Below are 26345 nucleotides of genomic sequence, written 5' to 3' on the forward strand. Positions count from 1 at the left end.
AAATAGTTTCCTTGCTTTTTTATTTAGAACACAAATGTTTTAACCATTGTATCTGTGTGATATAGTACATTTAAAATTAAATTATTTCAAAATGGTATATTTAAACATTAAATATAGATGACATGTATGAAGGGCACTGTCAGGACAGACTGTGCATGTTAGGTCTTCTTAACCACTTTCAGATTTAATGTTGTATTAGGAACAATGCAGTTACTGAAACAATATAAAACACTTTCTATGCATAACAACTTCATAAACATTTTTTCTTTTGTTCTTGTATAGTAGCTCATCTTTTCCACTTTTATCAGGAGCTTTCAGATGCCCCACACTTTCAGTCAAAATATTCATCTCAGTAACTCTGTGGCCTGAAAATGGAGATTGTGGACTTGTGAACAGTACAAAAGAAACATGATTCTGTGTAACTCATAAATGTGAATATTGGTACAGAAGAGAGGTGCTCCCCAGTTTTGACAAAAACGGACTCAAACCATGAGAAATCTGAGGTAAAAGTTGTCTTCATTAGAAATGGATTTCACACTACATTACTGCATAAAACAAAACAAAACAAAAAAGTCTGTCCACTTGGAAGTTTGTTCCAAAAAATGGACCACGTAAAAACAGAAAAAGGTAACAATATCCAAAATAATTAACTTTTTCATCCACCCAAATATCCAAACACATACAATATCTCCATCATTGAGCGATATTGTACTTTTGGCCAGTATTTCATTGACTAAAAAAAGTGAAAGAACAACCATTGTACATACACATACAGTCTAACAAAATCTAAAAAGGTCCCCATTGGCCTCATGAGGCATTATTTGTGGCTGTCAGAGAGCAGTCTTGGTCAGTCTTGAGAGTTGGGGGGCCTGTCGGCAGCGAGGTGACCTCCACCATTCCTAGCCCGGTGTGGGGAACACCAGTGTTCATAATGTGTCTCTGTAAGTGTTTAATCCAGTCCTCCTGGACCGATAAGGGACCCTGGAAGACGAGGTCACAGAACCTGTAAAGAGAAGGAGATTGATACATTAACACAAAACATGTTAAACAAGTTTCATTTCCAGGCTTCTTGAAAGTGCAAATTTTCATTCCTAATTTTTAATTGTAAACTTAATATAAGTTTACAATTATGGCTTTTCGACCTGCTCCTTACCTGCAGGTTAGTCTGTACATTTCCTCTGGAGTTTGCGGTAAGGGCAGTGTCTTCTTCTTTGGGCCAGGCCTTGAGCGCTGCCTCCTTGCTTTACAGTCAAATGCTAAAAGACAGAATTTACTTAATTTTCAGAGTGGCCTTACTAAATCAACATTTTATTTGACAGAGGTGTATGGTAACCACTGGAAGGTTTGTATATGTAGTGATGTCCCTATGATTTTCACACATTATTTCAGTAATTCATTCGCTTTTGCATATCTGGACATTATTAGCTGGCTTTATTCATACTTGAGTTCTGGTCTTGAGCCAGTGAGGTGAACTTTCTTTCTGTGTCTCAGCTGCAGTCCAGTGCTGCTACTGTACTGTAAATTTGATGGCTGCACCTGCTGGAGAAGTAAACCCTGAAGACGTTCTGCCATGCAAGTTATTTTCTGCAAGTTGTTCTCCAACCCCTTTTCTTAATTTAATTCTTTGCAGTATCTAACTTGCTGATACCCTTCTATATCCTTGCCTTAGGAAACAGACAAATGTTTAGTGGAACACTGCATACATTAAGATTTAGGTGTCAAAACATCTTGTGGTATCTAGCCACAAAGATCTTGGATTTATCTGCTGGACTACAAGAGACAAACCCCTGGTGACCTGGTCTTGTACTGGGAGGACTCTGTGAGCCAGTGAGCTTGGCTACGGGTAATTCTTTTATTGAAATTGTAGTGAAAAAAATTTAAAAAACAGTTCACGGTGAGGTCAAAGGGGAGTCCTGTGGTGAGGACACACTGCTGTTGACTTAAAAAAGAAAAAAACCATGAAATGTTTTGCCCCCATCAGCCACGGCACCATCTGGTATGACACTGTCAGAGATTTCCCAATCTGAAATTCTGAGTCCAAACTGTTTAGAAATTCAACTGGATTCCTTTTTACTGAACAAAATGTATAAACTGGTATGACTTGCTGGAGCAGCAACAAGAATTCACAGTTGTTCCCAAATTCCCTCCTCTACTTCTGTGCTGACACAGACTCTTCCATAAATAAGCGTCATAACCAGCTAAAACCAATTAAATAAAACACTCTTTCTAGAATTATGCATACGCCAGACTGTTAATGTGTCCTCTGAGAGGATCTTGTCTAGGTGTACAACTTATGATGCTGTTAATGGCACTTACTGGTTCCCTCAAGTAAGGCAGTCCTTTTTCGTTTTGCATACGCCCGTAGGTGATTAGACAAGCTAACCCCACTGTGGAAAGTTGCATTGCAGTGGACGCACACCTTCCTGTTAAATTCACCTTTCTCTGTTAAAAAAAAAAAAAAGAATACAAAGACAAATCAGTGAAGACATGAATAGAGGGTTTTATATTTGTTAAGGACAAAACAAAATGTAGGACTGGACTAAATAACATTCACTTACTTTCTTCCTATTCCTATTAAATTTGTTTTATCTTGTATAGGTGATTTCTGCTATTTGACCATGTTAAATGCAATTCTGCTTATGAGACAAATAACTATAAGCATGATCTTCTGTTTGGGCCATTTAATGTGAAAGCAGGATGAAAATCTCATTTTACTCCATTATGCTGATGACACCTCCCTTCAACAGTGCATAAATTCTGGAGGTCAGTGCAGGCGCTTTAGACATTAATGCATAGATATTTGGTTGGCTTTTTTAAGCACGAATGAGGTTACACAAAGTGCATTGTAAAAGACTTATGAATATATTTTTGCACAGAATTTTTATTTTCAGTTTGTAAATTATCTTTATTCAAAATTTGCTATTACTCTAACTGATGTCGTTTCTAATTATAAATCTTGGCAATTATAAAACATACTGCCATGTGCACTTCTGTTACACACATTTATTTACTACCAAATTTGGGGAAACCTTTAGAAAATGCTGATTTAGCTGATTTATTGATTTATTTATTTATTTAAATATATACTGATCGTATTGTCAAACTATCAGACTCGGCATGATAGTGGGAATAATGTCTAAGTTAAAAGTTTGTATTTCTTACAGTATGACACTATTAAATCTGATAATCTGGAAAACACACTGGTAGCCCAATGACGTGCACATGCCACAGCTGTATAGATAAAACTAAATAATGTTAAGAAAGGGATAATCTACAATAATAAAACTGTAGATTTCCTTCGTTGGGAACTATGGAAATCTGTGGGCCCTCTTCCAGAACCTCCATAAAAGACTGTGGACATTGGTATTGCAGTTTCGGTCTCAGTTTCAGAGTTGTTACACCTCTAAAAACACTGGACTATTGCACTTCCTGTTTAACCTGACTAGTTACTAGTAAGAGGAAGGTACTTACCGGATATTGAGGTTGGCAGTGAAGATGCAACTCTTGATCCTGAACAGTGCTCACCGTTTGAAGAAACTATTAATGAGTTTCTTGACGTCTGAGAGGACCCCCTCATTCTTGCGTCTTCCTGGCATTTCCTCTTCTTCAGAATTCCTATCAAGGCAGTCGTGCCCGAGTGTGAATTTTTACCATCTAGCTTAGTCTCTAATTGGTGTTTTTCTGATTCCATTTCTGCTAAAGAAAATGTGGGCATCAGTGGTTTGGCATCAGTGCAAGCTCTTGCAACCGAATGACTTTTTGTGATTCCAATGGGGGAAAGCGTGAAACGATCAACACTGGAAAGCTTTGGTGAGGCACCATATTGGAAATGGTTCCGTCTCTTGCCCAGAATTTGAAGTGCCCGATGGAACTCCTTCTTGTCTCGCATCAACTCCCGGAGTAACAACAATGGGGATTTGTTCTTTGTTGCAAAGCTTTTACCAAGCTTTTTGAGATGGCCTCGTATGTGGTTGGACTGCCCAGTCCTGTTATCAAATGAATCCCCACATAATGGACAGGAGTGTATGCTCTTCACAGTATCAGAATCTGACTCCAGTCGTAATGCTAAGAAAAAAACAAACAAAAAGAAACTGAAAAACCTTAACAACGTACAATAAAGGTTAAAACGATTGCTACGTTAGATGACATTAAATGTGGTTCAAAGGGGGCAAATATCTTGCAGGTTGCAAATAAGCTTTATTTATTTATTTAAGTTTTATTTCCAGAATAGCTACATTTTAGTTTGGAGGTAAGACTGGTAGGTATTCACTAACACTTTTGACACAATCATTTTATAAATTTCATAATTTTGACAAAAAAAAAACAAACAAAAATGAATAAAATAAAATCACATACACTACAGTGCCTATAAAAAGTATTCACCCCCCCGATGTTTCATCCTTTTATTCACATTATAAATCAATAATTCAGAAGAATATCTCAATGTCAAAGTGAAAACCGGTTTCTACTAAGTAATGTCAATTAAATAAAAAAATATACATTGAAATTAGTGTTTGCATTAATATTCACCCCCCTCAGGTCATTATTTAGTAGATGCTCATTTGACTTAATCACAGCATGGAGTCTGTGTGGATAGGTCTTAATTAGGCTTGCACATCTGGACACATTTTATGCCATTTTTCTTTGAAAAACTGCTCAAGTTCTGTCATGTTGCGTGTGAACAGCCCTTTTAAAGTCCATCCACAAATTCTCTATTGGATTGAGGTCTGGGCTTTGTCTCGACCACTCCAGAACATTCACCTTGTTGTCTGTAAACCATTTCTGTGTAGCTTTCGCTGTGTGCTTTGGGTCATTGTCTTGCTGGAAAACAACAACTAAGATTGTCTTCCAAAATTGTCCTATATTTTGCCGCATTCATCTTGCCTTCTATCTTAACAAGCCTTCCAGGGCCAAGATGCATCTCCACAGCATGATGCTGCCACCACCATGTTTCACAGTGGGGATAATGTTTGTGGTGATGTACAATGTTTGGTGTGCACCAAACATAGCATCTTGTCTGATGGACAAAAAAAACGTTTTTGGTTTCTATGAGACCAAACAGCCCTCTTCCACTGGACCATGGAGTCTTTCACATGCCTATTGGCAAACTCAAGTCATGATTTAATGAGTTTTCTTCAACAGTGGCTTTCTCCTTGTCACTCTCCCAAAAAGTTTTGACTGGTGAAGAACCTGGGCAACAGTTATTGTATGTACAGCCTCTCCAATCTCAGTTGCTGAAGCTTGTAACTCCTTCCGAGTAGTCATCAGTGTGTTAGCGGCCTCTCTCACTAGTCTCCTTCTTACACGGTCACTCAGTTTGTGTGGACGGCCTGTTCTAGGCAGATTTAGACATGTGCCATATTCCTATCATTTCTTGATGATGGATTTCAATGAACTCCGGGGCAGGTTCAGTGTCTTGGAGATTTTTTTGAATCCATCCCCTGACTTATGCTTTTCAATGACCTGTTCTCTGAGTTGCTGAGTGGTCTTTTGTCTTCATGGTGTAATGGTAGCCAGAACTACTGAATAACCAGTGACTGGACCTTCCAGACACAAGTTCCTTTATACTGCAATCACTTGAGACTCATTCACTGCACTCAGGTGATCCCCAATTTACTAATTGTGGGACTACTAGCACCAAATATCTGGACCTCTGTTGGATTAGGTCAGTCATTTTAAAGAGGGTGAATATTAATGCAACAGTGATTTCCCCCCTAAATATTTTTATTTAATTGACATTACTTTGTAGAAACCTGTTTTCACTTTAACAATATTGAGATATTTTTCTGAAATGTTTTTCTCAAAGTTGCCAATTGACCATGGCTGATTTATAGTGTCAACAGAAGGATAAAACATCCAAGGGATTGACTCTATTTATAGGCGCTGTATGCTAAATACATAGGTTAATAGTTTATTTTAGAAGCGATTATGTAAATTGATAATAATTTTACTGTTACCTCGAACTTTCATTGAAATATGATTTATTGATCTGTTAGTTTGCTTACGATTTGTACGGATAGCTTACTCCTTGCTGTTAGTTGCTTTGGCCTTAGTTTTTTGCCTTAGTTAACAATGGCACCACATTTCACATAAAATCTCCACAATGACTTTGATAAGTTCAGTATTTAAAAACATAACAAAAGAGTTAACATAGAACAGATATTCAGACACACCAAAGGACCAAAGAACATACCATGTGTACTAACGTACCTTTTTTCAATCTTCGTAATGCTGAAATCTTCCGCCGAATTCGTGGCCTCCTGTCTTGAGAAGCCACATGCTCAGGAGGCACTACATGGCGTGCATTGTAGCTCAGTCCAACCCTATGAAGATGCCCTCGAACATGATTAGACAAACCAACACCTGACTCAAACACTGCAGGGCAGTATGGACAATTCTTGCGCTCCGAGTCCAAGTCTGACAAATCGTCAGTAAAGGATTCTCTTAGTGGTATTTGGTGGGAGTCAAATGTTTCTTGAAATACTTCTGTTTCTATGCATTCCTCTTTGATTTCAGGGTCATTCTGTTCTTGCTCTTCTGTCTTTATTTTCTCAAATAGCCTTTTAGATGCCTGTAGAGCACCCCTCATTGACATTCTTCTGCTATAGGTGTAAATGATGTTTTGTTTTTCTTTCTTGATACCATTGTCGAAAGATTTTGTGTTTTGGGCATCTGTTTCCTTGAACTGGAAAATGTCTTTGTCATCATGGTCTTCAACTTCTTCTTCTTGGCTTATTTTCTTAGGACTTGGCAAAGGTTTGGGTAAGATGAAGCATGAATCTTGATCTGAGGTGTTACGATATGGAGTTGACATCTTCCGTTTAGATGGTGATTTTTTGACTGTTGACTGATCTGCGTTCAGCTTGGATACACTGTGGTCACTGTGATCACTTTCAGCTGCACTTGAGGGCACCTTACGTTCAATTGGGGATAAAGTTGAACCTTCAGCTTTGACTTTCATTGGTCCTGGCGACTGATCAGCAGCATCTTTGTCACTTTTGGAATCCTGAATGGATGTGCTGCAATTATTGCTTTCCTTCTTGTGTTCAGCAGTCTTCTTCCCGTGTCTTTGTCGGGACAGGAGAACATTAATGGATTTGTCAAGCTTTGATTCTGCTAGTTGAGACTTCAGCCCTCTCTTGCTATTTTTGAATAAGTCTGAAATGTCATTGGACTCACTGGGTAAAGAAGCTCTTTTAGAAGACATCTGATTTTTTATTGAGATTTTAGATGTAAACTCTGCGTCTTCTACAGGACTATTAGAAGTGGGAACATTCTTCCCCCTCGATGGTTGTGCGTTTTTCTCACTACGTTGTGAAGCTTCGTATTCCTCAAAGGTTTGCTGATGGCGGCGCAAAAGGTGATTCTTAAAAACATTTTTGCTAAAAGCTCTATAAGAACAAATGTTACAGGAAAAGGATTCAGAGTCTTCATTTTGCATCTGCTTTCTAACCGTGATAACAGTGTGCTGCATAATATTATGTCTCCTAAGATCATTCTCGGTCATAGTCCTGAAGCTACATTTGTCACATCTGAACTTTCTCTTGTCTTTCTCATGCGTTTTTGCATGTTGAACAAACGTATTTGGGCAGTTTGTTCCAAATGGGCACTGAGGGCAACAAAGCTTTGTGTTTTTATCTTCTTTCTTGTCATTCCTGTCTTTGATGTCTTCACTGAGCCTTGTTCTCTTCTCCTGGTGGATGGACATGTGCTCAATAAGAGAACCACTTTGTCGAAAAGACTGTCCACATTCACGGCATATAAATGACTTTGGTGACATATCTGGAGTGTCGATATGAGACTTCATATGGCGATGTAAATGATGTTCTTTCTTGAAAACGAGTTTGCATTTTGAACAAGGGTATGACAGCTTCTCCTCTGAATGAGAATTTATTGTGAGCCTCCCTTTCAATGGTGAAAGTCCATGACTTATACTGTTTTCATGTGAATTTCTTGTAGGTACATTGTAAATAATTTCCTTGATAGCCTTTACAGTTCCATTGGGATACTTGGAAACTTTCCCTGTTGATGACGACTGTGACTTGGAGAACTTCCTTGACTTTCGAACTTTTCTGACAGGAACAGAGTCTACTGTATCTTCAGCATCAGACAGTTCCTCAGATGACTTGTGGCTCAGATCAGGGTAAAGGTCTTCTGAAGGATCCACCATGACAACCATGTCCATTTTCCGTTTCCTTCTCCTTTGGCTGTTGGTTGGAGGGACTTCCTCTTTAGGCTCCTCACCAGGGGAATCACCATGGTTCTCCCACAGAAACTGCATAAACTCTTTGTGAGGGTCCCAATGAAGGTCACTAGCACTACTAAAGTTATCCAATGAGTTCTCAGGTGAGTCCACATCAAAACCCCAAATTCCTGCTGTGTCAATTTCCTGCACAGTTTTTAGTGCTGTGATGCTCTTTTCCTCCTCTTTCTCTGTGGAGATATTACTGATTTCATCGGCTTGTGTAGCCTGATGTGAAGAAGGTCCATTACCAAGGCCAACTGGAGACAACATATCTGTGTTGGACAGAACATCTAGGACACTGTTTTGTTTCAGAGAAGGTTTGCCAAAAGATTCGGTGCAAGAGGATGATTGTTGCTCCATTCTCACTGGCACTTGGAGAAGCGAGAATGCATTAATCTCAGGATCTGCATCTTTGTCATCTTCATCAACACCTGTCAGACATGACATTTCAGCTGCCATGACCTGAAAAAGAAAAGTAAAGCCTTCTTAGATGTTTAAAAATATTTTACTACAAAATCAAAGGTTAACACTATAGCATCCCAAAGCTTAAATTTATGTTTATGGCATCTATACTAATGGGGTTTTCTAGAAGGTTATTTGGTATTGACTGTTTGATCTTATTCTATTGAGATGGATTTTGCATTGGGGTTTTATGTATTTGTTCAAATAGATGGTGTCAGTGAGCATTCATGTGTTTCAGACCAAAAATGTGTGGGAGATTACTTTGGTTGGGGCAGGTCATTAAGTTACCTGTGAGACAATGCCAGTTTTTGACTAGTTTGAGAAACAGGTGTACCAGCGATATGCACCTGAATGTACTTGATTGGCATTGCAGCTGAGGCAGATTTGAACAGACTAGCTCCATTCAAGGGTTTGGAAGGACAGTTTTTTCCTTGCAGGCCTAATGTTAGTCTGAATGTGCTCTTCCTTAGTTTGCACCCTATTTTAAAAGTGCTCTGTTTCACCATTGGGCTTTCACATTCCATTTTGTTTGTTCCAGGTTACCTTCAGTGTTTCCAATTAATTACCTAAACCATGGTGGCCCGCTATCGCCTAATTCATGCCATAGTGCAAGTTGTCTTGGCCAAATTTCTCAATGAACTGAAAATATGTTTACACTTCATACCATAAAAGGGTTCAGCTGTCACCATTGCTTTGGCAAGGTATCTTACTTTCAGTAAGGCAGCCTGTATAAAAACGTCAAGAAAATAAATTGACACTGTTTATAATTCCCTGGTTTTCTGCATAAATTGGTCATGTTTTAATGGTTGAGCTATCTTTGGCAGTAATAATCTCAAGGGGGCACTTCCTGTGGCTGTGGATTGAACCTGCACAATATTAAGGAGCAATTTTGGACCCTTCTTCCTCCCAGAACTGCTTCAACTCAGCCAAATCCTTAGGATGTCTGGTGTGATCTTGAGGTCACTCTAGAGCATGTCCATTGGGTTGAGGTCTGGGCTCTGAATAGTCCACTTTAAAAGCGTTTGAGTCTCCAAAGCCATTCTGTAGTAGATTTATTGCTATTATATTTATTGATATTATATTATCCTGCTGTAACACCCAGCTTTGGCTGAGCATCAGTTTGTGGACAGTCAACCTGGCATTATCCTGTTGAATAACTCAATAAACTTGCGAATTTTTCCTTCCACACTGGCCATCACTAAAGGTCCAGAGGTAGCAAAGCAGCCCCAGATCATGATGCTCCCTCCAGTGTACTTCACTGTTGGCATGATGTTTTTAGTGTTGGTAAACTGTTCTCTTTTAGTGGCTGTATGGTATAACTGAATCTATATTTTTAACTATTACTAGGGTTGTTTTTTACTTTATTGAATATTGTGCCTTTGGAGTGATCTTGGCTAAGTACCCACTTCTACGGAGAGTAGCTACAGTACCAAATCATATCCATTTACACACCATATTTCTGATCGTGGACTGATGAATATCTAAACTCTTCTATACAAATTTACAACTCTTGACCGTAGGTCTGCTATGATCCTTTTTTGCAATAATAATAGTAATAATCAGTAATAATATTACTGATCTGCTTGTAAATAGCACACTAACACTGTCACACTGTGTTGTTATAAATCCAGGTAGTTCTAAGCCACACATATACTTTTTCGTTCATTGATTGGACTCCAGGTTTGTTAATACCTGACTCTCCAGTTAATGTTTAATGATGTCATTACCTTTTCCACAATCCCTCTGTATATTTATTTGTGTGTTCAGTAAAAACATGAAAGGTAATTTTTGCTTTTATTTTAACAGCCTAGAATTATTATGTTTGTTAATATTTGTGACTTTGGTGAAGAGTCGTAAGATGATTGCAACTTTTGGACCCAGACAAAGGCAACTCGAGGCAAAGCTAGTTCTTCGATGGCGACTTGGTAATAGTAAACTAAATATCTGTTTGGGGTCATTTTGGGGTGTAAGAATTTTATGTAATGTACATATTTTCCCACTACATCATGATTAACATCAATAAAGTGATTATTACATGAATTTACAGAATAGCATGAAGATGAATTAACACTGAAAATTGCAAATAAAAATCAGAGATGCTAAGGTGGGTAATATTTTATAAGCAACATATTACAGGTATAACCTTTCTCATTTAAATGTACTTGTTGAGAAAACACTTTAGTTAGATACAATGCCATCAGGGTTAGCACCTTGACTTAACCACTGAGTACCAAATAAATATAGCTAAATATAAAATATACTTGAGACTTTGCTTTGATGATTAATTGTGGCCATTTATATCTGTACAAGGTCGCAGGAGTGCCAAATCTGGGATTTGAAGGGCAATAAAAGTGTCATACCAAGTGATCGCTTCTGTGGCAAAGAAAGGTGTTTGTAACACCAACACAGCAGAACCAAAACTGCAAAGGGATGAAGCTCGTAAATGGCTTTTGATGAGCGGTTGTACATTTTGTATAGAGCTAAAACTTTCACCCTAGTAGTTCAGTTTATATGCCAACCCACAGCATCTGGGAAATGCTGCCAAAGGTACCTACTTCCAGAGCAAATCTGATTATTTATACTATGGTCTGTACGGGTATCGTTGCATTTCTTTGGCGTTTCTATCACGCTGGGTTGTTGGATGCTGCTTGCAGGAGCTGCAGACCATTCCATTAAGGCTGTTCCATACCAAAACCTATTCCTCAGGCTAAACTACAGCTAATGACAATCGTCCCTCGCTACTTACTACATAGACATCAACAAAATGATTTAAAAGAAACAAACGTTACCTCTGAACGGCGCGGATGAAGACAGAGAACAATTTATTCGCTGCATTGAATAATTTCTTACTTTCGTCTTCCATCTATTTCACAGTCGCCATTTTCCGTGGTGGTCTGGTGTGGGCCAGGTCATTTCTTTTGGAAGGGTAACCGTAACGTTACATACAATTTGCTCTACAGGGACAGAACAACAAAATGCTCCGAAATTATGTTTGGGTCTGTGCTTATTTTACGAAACAGCTATGGTTGGATAGCTACTGAATCCACCGTCTTGTGTAATTTCGGCACGGTAATGATACGAGTCGGCGCCATGTTCCCCCGAAAGGTTTGTAATGGTTCGTTCCAGATAGGAGGCATAGAAAACCTGAGTTAATGACTATCTGTTTTGGGTAAGAGATTTTTTTAGGTTGATGGCGGTTAATCATCGTTTTAATAGACAAAATGGAGAGAAAATTCACTTGCTGTTTGGCAGCTTTTCTGTTTAAAGGACATATTTGTTTAAGCAATTTAAACTTGTCAGTGGACGCACAGACACGAATTGTGTGGCAGCTCAGGAGAGATGTTACCAATATCCCCCATGGTTGTCCTCTCAGGTCTTTGTTGCTCTTGTAGCCGGTGATTAGCCGGTTCGGTTCCCACTTTAGAGCCTGTGAAAATAAGAAACACCGTGATTAAACACACACTTCACAAAGTAAAAATCATTCCCAGTGTAAACATCTGTTTTAGTGGCCTAGTTACTTACATTGGGTGACATTTAGCCTACTGTAGCTAATATCTTAAATAAATGAGCTGCCTATGTCGTCGTTAGTCGACATGAGAAGTGCTCGTGTTACTAAAGTTTAATGAAGTTGTTACCATGTCGTGCTAACTAAATTAAGGTTAAGGGTCACCCTCTGACCTCAGCCGAGGTCACAACCAGTTGAAATATTCAGAGAAAATGGACAGATGATCTCAGGTGGGTACACAAAGAAAATTAAGACAACTTTGAAAATGACAACTGTCGTTTGTAAAACTACCGGCTAACACTCATTTATAATCTTGGGTTATAAAATGTTTTCATGTTTGAATGCTACTAGCCAACAGCTAAACCTAGCAAACTCCAGTTATTTCCACCATTTCTAGTGTCATAGTTACTAAACATTACACATTTGACTAGGAGATACATAACATTAGCTGCCTACATCACATATGATGCCAAAATAAAAGAGACAAAACCTTTTTCTTGCTGCCTATTCAGTAACCTAGACATGTTTAGATTTACAAATGTGCTATTGGTGCTATTATAATTGTGTGTATTAGCTAAATGCTCATAATTGCTAACTGGCGTGAATGTAGTATAGTTCATATATATCTTTGCCATAGATTTCATTTTGTTTTCAATAAACTGAAAATCAAATGATTTTCTCTTTAGTTCTTATTAGTATAAATCCATCTGCTGCTTAATTCAGGTGTAACTATGGTTAATACCACAGCTTGAGAAGTAAAACCAACCTGGACTATACATTTGTGGTCTCTAACCAACTATTTTTAGGCAGATTGTAGGTATATTGTTTTGTTAGCTGTGTTCAAATCAAAGAAGCAGCAAGGTTGCAGCAAAATGTTTTCATTTCATTTCTTTTAATCCCCAAATTAATTTCAGCCAAATAGAAATTTTATTCTAAAATGCATAGCTATACAAATATATGTGATATTAGTATTTGCATCCATATAAGTATCTGTGGTTTGTTTTTTCTTTAAGACAATTGTCACCAACCAAGATTCATAGTGACTGACAACACCCCTTCATTGCCTTCAGATGTGTGTGTGCGTCTCTACATGAGCTAATGAGATGTTGGACTCCAGTGGCTATACCTCGTCCCTGGACAGTCTTTTTTTCGAGAAACCCATTGTCCACAAAGTGTGGGTACAGCAAGATAACTCACGTTATCCCTTCATCCTTTCTTCCTCTATCAGCTGTGTCAATGTTTTCCCTCCTGGAATGTATTTCACAGAAAGCCACTGCACCAGGAGGCCAGCCCATGGCAGCTGGAAGTACCTCCATCCCTTTCTCAGATTCCAGCCACTCAGGATTTGCAGCAGGAGACGGAGTCTCTTTCTGCCCTAAACAGTATGTTGTGCTCTGGATTAGGGAGAATTCCTTTTCACTTGACTTGAGTAAACTGTTCAGTATTTGGCCCACTAAATTTAACTGTGTGACTCACTGATATGATAGCTTGAATATACTTGATAGCTTTCACAATTTTCCTTGACCTTCATGAACAAACTGGGATCTGCGTCTTATGGTGTGTTCTTTTAGTCATTGTACATTTCCTGTTGTCAATTTTTTTTCATAGTTTTCCCCATCAAAAGCTCAAATTATGGCTATTAACTACTTAGTTTGATGAAGTTCCCTTTCCACCTTTCTGTAATACTCAGGTTTCTCACAGAACCCCAAGAAGTTTGTGCTTCCAATTAAAGGCTCAGCTAGTCTTCAGGACTTACCATCACAAATCAGCTGCTCTTACAGTTTTGTCAATGATGACAAAGATATTGAGGAGACTCTAGGTTGCAGCAACAGCATCAGCAGATGCGATGACCTTTGGCGAGTTGAAGAGTTTAGGGATTACTCTCAGGGTGGCAGATGCAGAGATGAAACCCCACAGGAATCTGGTAGTGTGAACATCATGAGTAAGATGTGTTTTTCTCTGGACTGCAGCAAAAGCCCACCTCTCCGGAGAAGGCAAGTGTCAAGACATTTATGTGTGAACTTTGTTTTCAGATTGTGTCCCTCTAGTGCATATTTTGAAATTTGGGAAGAAATCTTCACTTGGAAGCAGTAATGATTTTCTGATTTCAAACTGTTGCCTAATGATATGTAGCGTTGAGTTGGTAAGGCATAGTCATAACAAGAAGGTCAACATGGATTTGTGTTACTTGCAGGCAGATGCAAACATATTTTAAAAAAAGAAGCATAAATTAGCACAATATACGTCCACTATAAGCCAACAGTTCTGTGATGTCCAAAAATGCCGTGCTGATTCACTCTTTAATCCCTAAAATTGTTAAAATCCACAATAAGCTGCAGTGATTCATGACTCAACCAAAAGGCTTGGTTATTATTTTAGTGTACAGTTCATTAGAAGAATACGTCAAGGTGCTAAAACACCCTCCTACATGTTAACCTTGTTGCCAAAGGCCAGATTACCTGGGCTTTCAGCAGCCAACAAAATCTTTCCCCATTTTGTCTTCTCAAATCTTTATTCCCACCATATCTTCTCCTTCCTCCCACATCAGCCTTTTCAAGGTTCAGGTGTTAAACAATGGAGGTGACTCGTCAAACACAGATGACCTCAGTAGCAGAGGCAGCAGCAGCCAGACAGCATCCAGACCTAAAACTTTTCTCAGTCAGGTTACCATGGCGACAGTGCCTCCTCCTCTTCAGCCGCCACAGGCGACAGTCAGGCAGGCAGTTCCTCCTTTCCCCCCACAGCCCCCCTTCTCACCCCCTTCACTGGGCTCATCTGCAGCTACTGGCCGACCCCCACAGCAGGCACCACATGCAAAAATGCAGGACAAGGGCACAAAGAGAGCCTTCGTTCCACCCTTGATGCCTCAGCCGCTCTGCATACAAGGTGCTACACTGCATGGACACAGTCACAGACATGCACTGTGCTTTCAGTCTATGACTGGTTTACTAAATACCACTCATATTGCTTTTGTAAAGTGTTGCATGCTAATGAATATGCCTATGTCTAGCCATGGCAGCAGCTGCCACAATGTGTTTAGGTGTGATGAGGTGAAATGAGGTGAGCTCCCCCCAATGACCATTCCACTGTAATGAAGCATTCTGGTCACTAGGTGGTGGCTAGATCAGTAGAAGCAGTAGAGCCAGGAGAAGCCTTGTAGTCTATCTTCATTTTGGAAGTTTCATTTAAAAACACAGTCCCATGATGGTATAACCTACAAGATGTTAGGTGTTATAATAACATAATAAACATGATATCATCATTGGCCATGAGATTCTGAAGTCTGATATTTGTTTTTAACACATTCTAGGTTCTTCTGGCTCTGAGGTTTTGCGTCCTGTTTCTGAAATCCGTATCCTTTATTGTTGTTGTGCAAGTTAGAATTGTTAAACGTTTGAGCTGTAATACTATAGAAATGCACTTTCACAACTGATGTGGTTTGATTTACTCAATCATGCAAACACAGCAGCTAAGTTCAGATCCGTCTTCAACGAGTTCCCCTTTTTCAACTATGTTCAGTCCAAAGCACTAGATGATGTAAGCATTATACAAAGGCATTCATAAACATATTGCTCATTATTATGGTTGTATTAACTCTCTTGTTTTAACCTGTTAGAACTGTGACTGGGCAGGGTCTCCTTGCATATTTTTATGTTTGGTTTGTTCACAGGTTCTGTACACGGGTAAAAACTTTGTGGCATGCGCTCCTACCGGATCTGGTAAAACAGTGCTGTTTGAGCTGGCCATCATTCGCCTGCTAATGGAGACTTCAGAGCCCTGGAGAGACGTCAAAGCTGTCTATAGTGAGCATAGTATTATATAAACTGTTAAAATGACATTAAAGCTGTGGCACATTGTTTTTCTGTTGCTGTGGATTAAAACACAAAACTGTTCAGATTTACTTCCCTGCTTAATCCCCTTGCCACTATAAACAAAACTTGTGCTGTTACATGCTTTGTTAGCTTTTATGCTCAAAATTCAGGGAAGCAAATGAAATTCTATACACAGTAGAAACAAAGCCACTGTTTTGACATAATACACCTGGCTGTAATCATAGGCTGGGGCCTTTGTCTTGACTGATTTGCTCATGTGTAACTTTTCCAGTATGGTTGGATTTTTTTCCCTCATAGATTTAGGCTGTTTCTAAGGCACAAAAGTGAGTTGTTTGTTTTTTCCAGTGGCCCCTATTAAAGCTCTCTGCAGTCAGTGCTTTGAAAGCTGGAAGAAGAAATTTGGTCCCCTGGGTCTGAACTGTAAGGAATTGACAGGTGACACAGAGATTGATGACTTCTTTGAGATTCAGGACTCACACATCATCCTGACTACGCCGGTGTGTGACACTACACTGCATCTCAGTTCAATGCAACAAATGTAGAAGGAGAGGAAAGATTAGAGGCAACATTAAAATATAATTCCAAGTTTTGCTTTCATTCTGATGTTACTTTAATTAATGTATTTGTATTTGTCTTTTTTCAGGAAAAATGGGATAGCATGACAAGAAAATGGAAGGATAACTGTCTGCTGCAGCTAGTCAGGCTCTTCCTTATCGACGAGGTCAGTGTGTTTTTCAGACAATTTTTCAGTGTCCACATTATGTTGTATTCAGTTATTACTGTATTTACAGGGGTATTCATTCATTCATTTTATTTTATTTACATGCCAATATCTGTGTTGACCCTTTGAGATGTTTCTGAAGGCAACATTTTGTTTATCCAGGTGCACGTGGTGAAAGATGAGACCCGGGGTGCCACCTTGGAGGTGGTGGTTAGCAGAATGAAAGCTGTGCATACGTACAGGACAGCACATAATCCAGAGGCAGACCTCTCTATGAGGTTTGTGGCTGCATCAGCCACTATACCCAACATATCTGATGTAAGTAACTGACAAAGAGAGTCTGTTTCCACTTCCTCCTGTATCTGTTTGCACTGTATCTATTGTATAAACCAGTAGCCTGGTTTTTCTGCCTGTTATTAGATAGCAGACTGGCTGTCTAATGAAAGTGGTCCAGCCACATATCTGGATATGGATGAGAGCCACCGTCCAGTGAAGCTTAGGAAGTTGGTGCTGGGATTCCCCTACAGCATAAACCAAACAGAGTTTAAGTTTGACTTGTCACTCAGTTACAAGATGGCCAACATTATTCAAACCTACTCTGACCAGAAGCCCGCCCTTGTGGTGGGTGTATTGTGTACAAACTCTTAATTGTTTTTTTGGTTTTTGTTTTGTACATATTGCTGCTTTTCTTTTTAATTTTCTAATATAATCAGTTTAATAATGACAATTGTGTTTGGTTGGTTCATGATTTGATAAGGGGCCATTTTTTTAGTTTTGCTCTACAAGGAAAGGAGCCCAGCAGTCAGCAGCAATTCTGTCAAAGGATGCTAGGTTCATCATGAGCATTGAACACAAGCAAAGGTACTGTATATTACCTGTGTAATTACATGATCATGTGTAGCCAAGTATTGATAAGATAATTTTCTTTTGTTTTTGTTCCGGTTTTGGTTTATTGAACTGACAGCTTGAACTGTTATTGTTACGGTTGTATCCACAACAGGTTGATGAAATATGCAAACGCTATTCTGGATTCAAAACTGAAAGGTATGTTTTTTAGGGACGCATTAACATATACACAATATGGATGGATCAGGCACGGTTTAATTTGTCCAACTAATAAAATAACACACATGAATTTCATCACAACTCTAATTATAAACTGTAATAATAACTTTGTGTTGTTGGGCAGAACTGGTCATGTTAGGAGTAGGTTACCACCATGCAGGAGTTGACCTGTCTGACAGGAAGTTGATAGAGGAAGCTTTCACACTGGGAGACCTGCCCGTCCTCTGTGAGTCTTTCACAGTTTTTTTCTGTGCTGATTATTTACTGTAAATGGATGGGAGATTATATAATCCTGCAACACAATCCTGTGGTTTTATTTTTGGTGTAATGTTTCATTACATGAACAGGAAAAACAAGTGTCATAAATTTCAACACTTGAGCCGTTATTTCAGTCATAATATGCCTCAGCTTAAGCTTTGTATCTACACAGATGTCAAAAGGTAATAAAAATGCTTGTTTAATGGTAATATAATATGCAGAATGTATTAATTAGAAACTCATAATGGTATCTCTTTGGACTAATAGCATTATGCAGAATTTTTCTCCCCACTATTATACCTAACAAGTGTGACTATAAAACCTTTATTTCTAAATTTGCCCTTGCATTATATGGCACAGACTATGCATTTATAATAAGCAAACAGAGACAATAATTGGGCCAGTATTGTTTTATAAAGCTGATGCACCGATACAGTTTGTATACTGACTTACTGATGCCTGTTTGATCAAAAATATACCTAGAACCACAATCTCTTAACACATACTGTTAGCAGCTGCTGGTACAATTTCACTGAATGTTTCTGGCTCATGTGTCTGATTTCTAATATCTTAGTTACAACCAGGACACTGGCCATGGGAGTGAACCTGCCAGCTCATCTGGTGGTGATCAAGTCGACCATGCAGTATGTCAGAGGCTCCTGTGAAGAATACAGTGAGGCTGACCTGTTGCAGATGATCGGCCGCGCAGGAAGACCACAGGTAAATGCACTACAGCAACTACAGTAATACTGGAATACCTGATTCATTTTCTTACCTCCTATAGCACAAAGATCTAAGGACCACAAAACTGATATGTGGTTTTACTAGGGGAATTACCACTTTGCCACAAGGTAGATTTTCATCATTGAATTTTTTAACTTGCAGGTATGTGAAACTATTATGAACTTCACATTTGCTTAAATTCAATAAGTGAAGTAAGAAAGATACAGTAACAGGAAAAAGCATGTGAACCTTTTGGAATTTCATGGTTTTCTGCATTAATTTGTCATAAAATGTGATCTGATCTATATCTAATCTAGTTTTAGTATGATGCACAAGATAATAACCATGTTTGCCTTTTGTTTATTTAGTTTGACACATCAGCAACTGCAGTGATTATGACAAAGATGCAAACCAAAGACAAGTATATGAAACTTATGAACGGGATGGAAATCATTGAGAGCAGGTACGGTACTGTTTGACAGCTCAAATATTTTTACCCCTTCTTCTCACTCTTTGTTATTCTGTCTTACTGTTTCTGTCTTAGAAGAGAGAACTCATCCAGTTGAATATGAGGTAACATAGCCTGTTTCCCTAGCTTACACGGTCACCTGGTGGAGCACTTGAATGCTGAGATTGTTCTCCAAACTATCAGTGATGTCAACATGGCTCTGGACTGGATACGCTCCACCTTTCTCTACATCAGAGCCCTCAAGAACCCCACACACTATGGTAAGAGCACAAATATACCAAAATGGATTTGTGTCAGGATTAGTTTTCAGCTTCTTTGTGTAAAACAAGTTAGTACAGTGTAATTCAACTCCACTTTCAGGTTTCTCTGCTGACTTAGACAGATTTGGAATTGAAGCTAAATTGCAAGGTGGGTCACAGCTGTTATCAAGTATGATTGCTATACTAACAGTATTCCACTGTTTTTGTTTAAAATTACTGCTTTTTCTCCAATGCTCTTCAGAACTATGTCTGAAAAACCTCAACTCTCTGTCTTCCATTGGTCTGATCAACATGGATGAGGATATCAACATCAAACCAACAGGTAGAGTGTACAGTTTAAATTGATGGGAAAATACCTGTTGCATTCCCTTTAGTTTATTTTACTGTAGTTTGTTTTTGTCCCTTACAGAGGCGGGCAAGTTGATGGCGAGGTATTGTGTCGCCTTTGACACAATGAAACAGTTCAGCAAAGTGGCTGGCACTGAAAACCTATCTGACCTGGTAGGTGTCATAGTACTAACACACTGTATTTGTATTTTATAACATGTACAGTAGATGTAGGAGCAATTTGTCTTGTTTTTCTGGATTTCCACCAAAAGAAATACAATTAATAAACCTAATACTGTATGTTACATTGAATTGGTCAAAAAAGATTTTAGATCTGAAATTGTTCTATGTCCAGATTGAGTTGATGTCAAAGAGCAGAGAGTTCAGCGATATTCAGTTGAGAATGAATGAGAAGAGGCCTTTGAACACTTTAAACAGGGACAAGAACAGGGTCACAATCAGGTCAGGAACATATCTACGTTTGATAGATTTTCATGGGTGTGAAAATCATAATGGTGCAGGTAGCCACGAGCAGTTGTAAATGACCCTAAACCATCTTTCCAGGTTTCCAATGGAGGGAAAAATTAAAACCAGTGAGATGAAAGTGAACTGGTAGGTTTCAGGTTTCTTTGATCTGTGCTTTGGAGAATCAAAATTCAAATTACTACTTTTAAATTTGTATGCATAAATAAAGCAAATATGGATTTTCTTTTTGGACTGTCTTGTCTTTTCTGTTATCTGTTCTTAAGCTTGATTCAGGCTCAGTTGGGGTCCATCTCAATTCAAGAGTTTGGACTTGTACAGGACACAGCAAAAATCTTCAGGAATGGGATGCGCATCAGCAAGTGTATGTATGGTAGAACAGGGGCAAGCAAGAAACAAAGTGCTCTCTAACTAGATTCTTTGTTCTGTTCCCAATTAGGCCTGTCAGAGTTTCTGAGTCAGCAATCCAAGATGGGCTTTTCAGCTGTACTCAACGCCCTCATCCTGGCTAAGTGCTTCAGGTCAAAGCTTTGGGAGAACTCTCCTTATGTCTCCAAACAGCTGGAGAAGATAGGTGGATACATTGATATGCTCATTAGGGTTTTAAGAAAATATCGATAAACTTTAGTAAATACTGTTTTATTGTTTTTTGCCCACATATTGTTGTTGTTGAGATATAAAAGGGCCACAGTCAATAATAAACTAAGCCTCTTCTCTGTTAGATACTTTACATTTTGATAATTTGTTAATAATATGTTGTGTATTTCAGGCCAGACTCTGTCAACTGCCATGGTCAATGCTGGACTCACCACTTTCAACAAAATAGAACAAACCAACCCCAGAGAGCTTGAGCTTGTAAGTATATGAAATATTTAAAGTAAACACATTTGTATCTCGAAGCGTTTAACCTAACCATCCTTTTGGCTCTTAAAGACGCCACAATCTAATGTTAGTGTAACAGGAGCTAATGGACGATTTATCTGCAAAAACTGGTGACAAAATAAATAAAAAATAATAACTGTGTAAAGAATTTAGATAAGCTATGGAACTCTTAGTAACCTCAAAACTTTTATGTAGATCCTCAACCGACATCCGCCTTTTGGAAACCAGATCAGAGAATCTGTCATTCATCTCCCGAAATATGAAGTTACATTGGAGCAGGTAAAGGGTGCTGCAGAATGGTATTAAAGCACATTGCTTTAGTAATGTAATTCTACCTTTTCATTGTTGTGTGTGAGGTTTCATTGAGCTGCTATGTTGTTCTTCATAGTTACTCATCTAAGTTGTTGTACTTTGTAGCTTCCGAGGTACAGTTGTGCTACAGCAGAGATTGTGGTAAAAGTGAAAGTGAAAAACCAAGCACAGGTGCTGTCCAAGAGAACAGCTCAAGACCACCACTATGTGTCTGTGATCATCGGAGACTCTGACAACAATGTGGTCTTCCTGCAGAAACTCACGTGAGAAAGAAAAATGCTCCTGCTTTATGTTTTATTTGCTTTCTCAGTAATGTAAAGGAAGCCAGAACCTGGTTTAAAGATTTTACAAAATAAGGATTTTTTGCAGATATCCTCTTCTTTATTTTTTAGTGACCTGGTGCTGTTGAAGTGTGGTAGCTGGTCAAAGAAAATTGACGTGGCAAAGGCCTCCAAAGGAGAGGAGATCAGTGTCAATCTAATCAGCTCAGAATATGGTAAACCATGGAAATGCACACACCTTTAACACAGAAATACAATCACAGTATTTACAAATTAACTGCATAGTACATAAACTATAGACGGGAGTAATAGTACATTGTTCACTAATGGGTTTATTAAATAAATTATGCCTTTTGTATGACATTTGTTGTGAAAGGCAATCCTTGTTGCTCATGTGACCATTTTTTCTTTAGTTTTAAAGTATGTATGTCACTGTGAAACAAGTCTAACTGTGTCAAGATCAATTAGACAATTATTTGATTATTACATTTTTATTGGGGCAAATATAATACATTAAAATATACACATAGTTAATTATATTAATAGAATGTTATATATTATATGGCTTTATAGAAAGCTGATTGTGATATAATTCAATTTCTTTTAAAGTTCAGCAGCCTGTCTACACATTGTATTAGCCACAACATTATATGTTACATAAGCAGGACAGGCATATATTTACTGTAATTATTGACTTTTTCTCTCTTGTAGTGGGCTTTGACATCCAACAGAAGTTCAATGTGTACTACTCTGGAGCCAGGAGTTTTGGGACTGATAATCTATACAACACACATGATCCCACTGGACAGAGATTACACCAATCTGCACTGAAATCACAGTCCACAGATCAGGCTGCACCTCAGAAACAAAATGTCAAGCTTGCTACAGACCAAGGCACTACACTGTAGCATTATAACTGTAACTGGATGATCTCTTCATAGGCTGATTTACATTTAACATATTTTTTCTCTTCTCTATTTAAATGTGAAAACTATGTTCAGATTCAGGCAGTAAAAGACAGTGCAACCATTTTTGCAAGAATAAGGACCTGTGTGGCCACGACTGCTGTGAGTACCCCCCACTTTTTCCTGTCTTTTTGAGCATTTGTGTATCTCTATATTTTATTGCTTTGCATGCTTTTCCTGATTATAGAGGTATTCTTCCTCTAGTATGACAATCACAGTGCATATGTCTTTTCCCAAGGCAAAGTAGGTGTGTCTGTGGCTCATAAGAGGTCAGTGAGTCAAGAATCCAGTTTCTCTTCTTATTTAAAAGACCTGAGGAGCAGGCGTGACACACTCACACAGACTCCTGTCAAACGACTCAAGGTGAGGAATGCAGCAGAAATGACTTTTGATATCTGTCAGAGCCTGCATCATGTGCCCTTAACATTATAGCAATATATAGCATAGAGTATAAGTAATATAACTACCACATGAAACTATATATATGATATATAGCAATTAGTATATATGTATCAATGATTATGTTGGACTAGTATAGTACTAGAATATGAGCTCTACTAAAATGGTTATATATTAGTATATCTACACATGTGGAATATGCACATATAAAAGAATGTGTGTCTCTAAACACATTTTATCCTAAACTCTTGATGGAGCTATCACTCAGCATCTATAAATTAAATATAAATAATATAAATATACAAGCTTCATGTACAATGTGTGTTTTTATAGTGCTGTACTAAATTACAAAATCTTTGTGACTAAGGTAAACTACACTTTGACAAACAAAAAATATATATATATTTTTGGTTCGAAGTACACATAAATATAAAGTCTTTCTGTATTATTAGGCCAAATATGTGTTGCTCTGTTCTATTTCCTTAGATGAAAATGAGTTCGGAGTCTTCGGCTGTCAACATGCAGGAGTTTGCTCACAAATCCAGAGAGAAGCTCCCCAGAGCGTCATGGTATGTCACTACTGCAACAACAACAACAAAATATAAACAATAAAAATATGGTTTTATTGAAATTTGAAGGCCTGATTCTTAGTTACATTAAGGTTGGTCCTGGTTTTTTTCTCTGAAGGTCTGTGACAAATCATTATGATTCTTCAGTGAGACCTCACACTGAGACTGTGGATCTGACAGGGGAAGACAGTGTTCAGCTGTCAAATGAAATTCAGCTGGACGACGTAGACAGTGAAAATGATTGTGAGCTCCACACATTCCTCATTATTCTAGAGTTTAACAATCACATGATCTGTGACCCACTATCTTTTTGTCTCTGTCGTTCTCTCGTTCGTTTTAGTTAACAGAGACAGTAAAACACAACAACATATGATGATTTATATTAAAATGTATTTAAATTAAATGTTGATGTTAGCACAGTATATGTATATCAGCAATCTTTGAATTAAGATTGTATATCAGCATCATTTTGTCCAATATAACAATCTATACCATGACAGCTTTAAAGTATCTTTTAATTGAAAACATGCAAAAAAAAAAAAAAAAAGAACAACCATACAGTATATGGTATTTTTCAAAATACAAGAATCTCTATCAGACAGAACCTGTATTGTGGTAACATTTTATGATGAAGTCATCAATTTTTTAATTAATCTGTGTTTAGGTTCCTCAGCGTGGATAAATCCCGGTTTCAGTGTTGGCCTGAATCAAAACCCTAAACACCGTCTAAACCAGATCAATACAACCAACTCAGCTCACTCAAAGAAATCCTCTGTGGTAACGGACCTGGACGCTCACTGTGAAACTACTGCACCCTCACAAGTCCCAACAGTCAGCTTTGACCTTGGAAATGAATGGGACGACTGGGGCGACTTTGATGACGAGAACTTGGTGAATGCCAGTGAGACACCGTTAATCTCACATACAACTATTGATAAACCTCAGATGCAGCAGTCTGGAGAGTTTAACATGCCAGGTAACGTAAAGGTCTTTGTTGAGAGACACGTTTAAAATGAGTGTTTTCATGTGTTATAATTAGTTACAGTTGTGTTTTAGTCTGCTTTGGATATCTTGCTACAAGCCTGATGATGATTGATTATTCCTCCACCATTGTTAGTATTGTGGTAAACATTTTTTTTCACATTTTTTTTGTGTAGGCTTTGCTGCTACATCAGCACCACTATTTATCTGTCACTCACAAGTCAAACCCTGTATAACCACTGGCATGACACCACTGAGGTAAGTTCAGAAAGAAAGTTTATATTATTTCCAATTATTTGTTTCAAAAACAGAATTTAAATAACTTGAAATATGAAAAATGCAGAGTTGCTGAAATTTTGTTCAAACATTTGGCATATCTTTGTGTTTTAGGTCAATCTCATCTACTTTTAGTCCTGAAATAAGAAGAGTCAGACCCTCACCAGTCACAGAGAACAGAATCACACTTGACTGTAATAAAAAGGTTGTTTTTGATTTGATTTGTATGACCAGTATTTATGAGCAGTGTTCATACATTTATTTGATTAGTTAACTAGGTTGTGCTTTATGAAAGTTGCTTAACTTTGTTAAAATGAAAGTCATTACTCGTTGGTAGTCAGTTATTTTGCACATCACACTTTCTTTGTCTCCTTGTGCAGAGACCAAACATCTTCAGTGAAGAGATCACAGTAAAAACTGCAGAAAATCTCCTCAATCAGACACGTGTGGCATCAGCGCCCAGAAGCTTTGATTTCTTCACAACAAGGGGTGTCTCAACCAACACCAGCAACAAAAGGTGCAGTGAAATACAATTACCAGGGTTGTATTTGGACTTATTACAAGATATTCTTTAGTAAATTTACAACATAATCATACTGTATCTGCAGTTTACTAAAGTGAACATATCCCCTGAATAATTAATAAGATAATTTCCCTCTGTTTTACATGTTTTACACTACATTCTTCATCAACAGCAAAGAGGAGGAAGCTTTCATTGGAATATTTGATGGTATATTTTAGACATACTACTTATGCAATTAAATATGTCATTATCAAACTCTGGAATTAAAATGTCATTAACATAGTGTCTTTCTCATGTTTCTTTAAACTGTTTAAACTTTAGCGCTAATTTAAAGTCACGTTATTAAATATTCATATTGTGCAAAACTTGTTTAAAACTAGTTTCTAATGTGTGTTCTAATTGTTACTGGTATAATTTGTGATTTATGTATTAAATAAAGTTTTGGTTCACAAGATGTTACAGTGCATTATTAAAGAAGAACATGTAACAACATGTAACTCAGCTCGTAGTTTAATTATCAGAAACCTTGGGATATTTTAATTGTTAAACATGTTACTCTGTAGGTTGATCCATCTTATTAATTATTTGTTCTAAATGGAATTGAATGTTCATATACAATTTCTTGTGTCATATACACAGTGGCATGAAAAAGTATGTGAGCTTTTTGAAATGTTGTGGTTTTCAGCATTCATTTGTCATAAAATATCATGCGCCCAACATAATAACAGAAAAAACTTTTTGAGTTGCGAAGAATGTGCTTATGTGAGCCGTGCCTCGCTATAAAGTAGCTTTCTGAAGATTTCTGA

General features: G+C 38.0%; 2 protein-coding genes across 7 annotated transcripts; one reads left to right on the top strand and one right to left on the bottom strand.

Annotated features, from left to right (window-relative positions):
* Positions 1 to 9: 9 nt before the first annotated feature.
* znf644a (zinc finger protein 644a) lies at positions 10 to 11607 on the bottom strand. The gene is made up of 6 exons (XM_026375462.2): positions 11497 to 11607; positions 6211 to 8707; positions 3472 to 4065; positions 2317 to 2442; positions 1154 to 1256; positions 10 to 1003 (listed from the first exon to the last, which is right to left on the bottom strand). Exons 2-6 carry the CDS (start codon positions 8702 to 8704, stop codon positions 808 to 810), a joined length of 3513 nt encoding a protein of 1170 aa, XP_026231247.1. The 5' UTR covers positions 8705 to 8707; positions 11497 to 11607; the 3' UTR covers positions 10 to 807.
* Positions 11608 to 11696: 89 nt separating this feature from the next.
* On the top strand, positions 11697 to 25986 carry hfm1 (helicase for meiosis 1). Of its 6 annotated transcripts, none has more exons than XM_026375456.2 (39): positions 11697 to 11812; positions 13226 to 13386; positions 13479 to 13594; positions 13903 to 14206; positions 14761 to 15098; positions 15523 to 15564; positions 15679 to 15749; positions 15883 to 16015; positions 16391 to 16542; positions 16689 to 16766; positions 16929 to 17084; positions 17187 to 17387; positions 17539 to 17627; positions 17767 to 17810; positions 17956 to 18057; positions 18664 to 18809; positions 19181 to 19275; positions 19408 to 19541; positions 19642 to 19689; positions 19783 to 19863; positions 19951 to 20042; positions 20224 to 20330; positions 20433 to 20480; positions 20618 to 20715; positions 20791 to 20925; positions 21121 to 21206; positions 21429 to 21512; positions 21651 to 21808; positions 21938 to 22041; positions 22538 to 22720; positions 22828 to 22893; positions 23030 to 23154; positions 23677 to 23759; positions 23878 to 24002; positions 24424 to 24735; positions 24917 to 24998; positions 25131 to 25221; positions 25397 to 25533; positions 25712 to 25986. In XM_026375456.2, exons 2-39 carry the CDS (start codon positions 13316 to 13318, stop codon positions 25755 to 25757), a joined length of 4563 nt encoding a protein of 1520 aa, XP_026231241.1. In that variant the 5' UTR covers positions 11697 to 11812; positions 13226 to 13315; the 3' UTR covers positions 25758 to 25986. The 6 variants fall into 6 exon arrangements, with proteins under 6 accessions (XP_026231241.1, XP_026231242.1, XP_026231243.1 ...); XM_026375457.1 differs by lacking the exon at positions 11697 to 11812 and adding an exon at positions 11833 to 11876; XM_026375455.2 differs by lacking the exon at positions 11697 to 11812 and adding an exon at positions 12235 to 12442.
* The last annotated feature ends 359 nt before the right edge of the window (positions 25987 to 26345 follow it).

This window comes from Anabas testudineus, chromosome 17 (genome assembly GCF_900324465.2).
Source record: "Anabas testudineus chromosome 17, fAnaTes1.2, whole genome shotgun sequence".
Classification (NCBI taxonomy): domain Eukaryota; kingdom Metazoa; phylum Chordata; class Actinopteri; order Anabantiformes; family Anabantidae; genus Anabas; species Anabas testudineus.

What these genes read in the sequence shown, in the direction of transcription:
- znf644a (XM_026375462.2), bottom strand. Translation starts at nt 8,704, where the DNA reads ATGGCAGCTGAAATGTCATGTCTGACAGGTGTTGATGAAGATGACAAA. An exon ending in ATTACGAAGATTGAAAAAAG is followed by an intron (nt 4,066 to 6,210) that starts GTACGTTAGTAC and finishes TTTTTTTCTTAG; the next exon opens with CATTACGACTGGAGTCAGAT. An exon ending in TGCCTTACTTGAGGGAACCA is followed by an intron (nt 1,257 to 2,316) that starts GTAAGTGCCATT and finishes TCTGTCTTTTAG; the next exon opens with CATTTGACTGTAAAGCAAGG.
- hfm1 (XM_026375456.2), top strand. Translation starts at nt 13,316, where the DNA reads ATGTTGGACTCCAGTGGCTATACCTCGTCCCTGGACAGTCTTTTTTTC. An exon ending in CTATACCCAACATATCTGAT is followed by an intron (nt 17,085 to 17,186) that starts GTAAGTAACTGA and finishes GCCTGTTATTAG; the next exon opens with ATAGCAGACTGGCTGTCTAA. An exon ending in CTGAAAACCTATCTGACCTG is followed by an intron (nt 20,043 to 20,223) that starts GTAGGTGTCATA and finishes TTCTATGTCCAG; the next exon opens with ATTGAGTTGATGTCAAAGAG.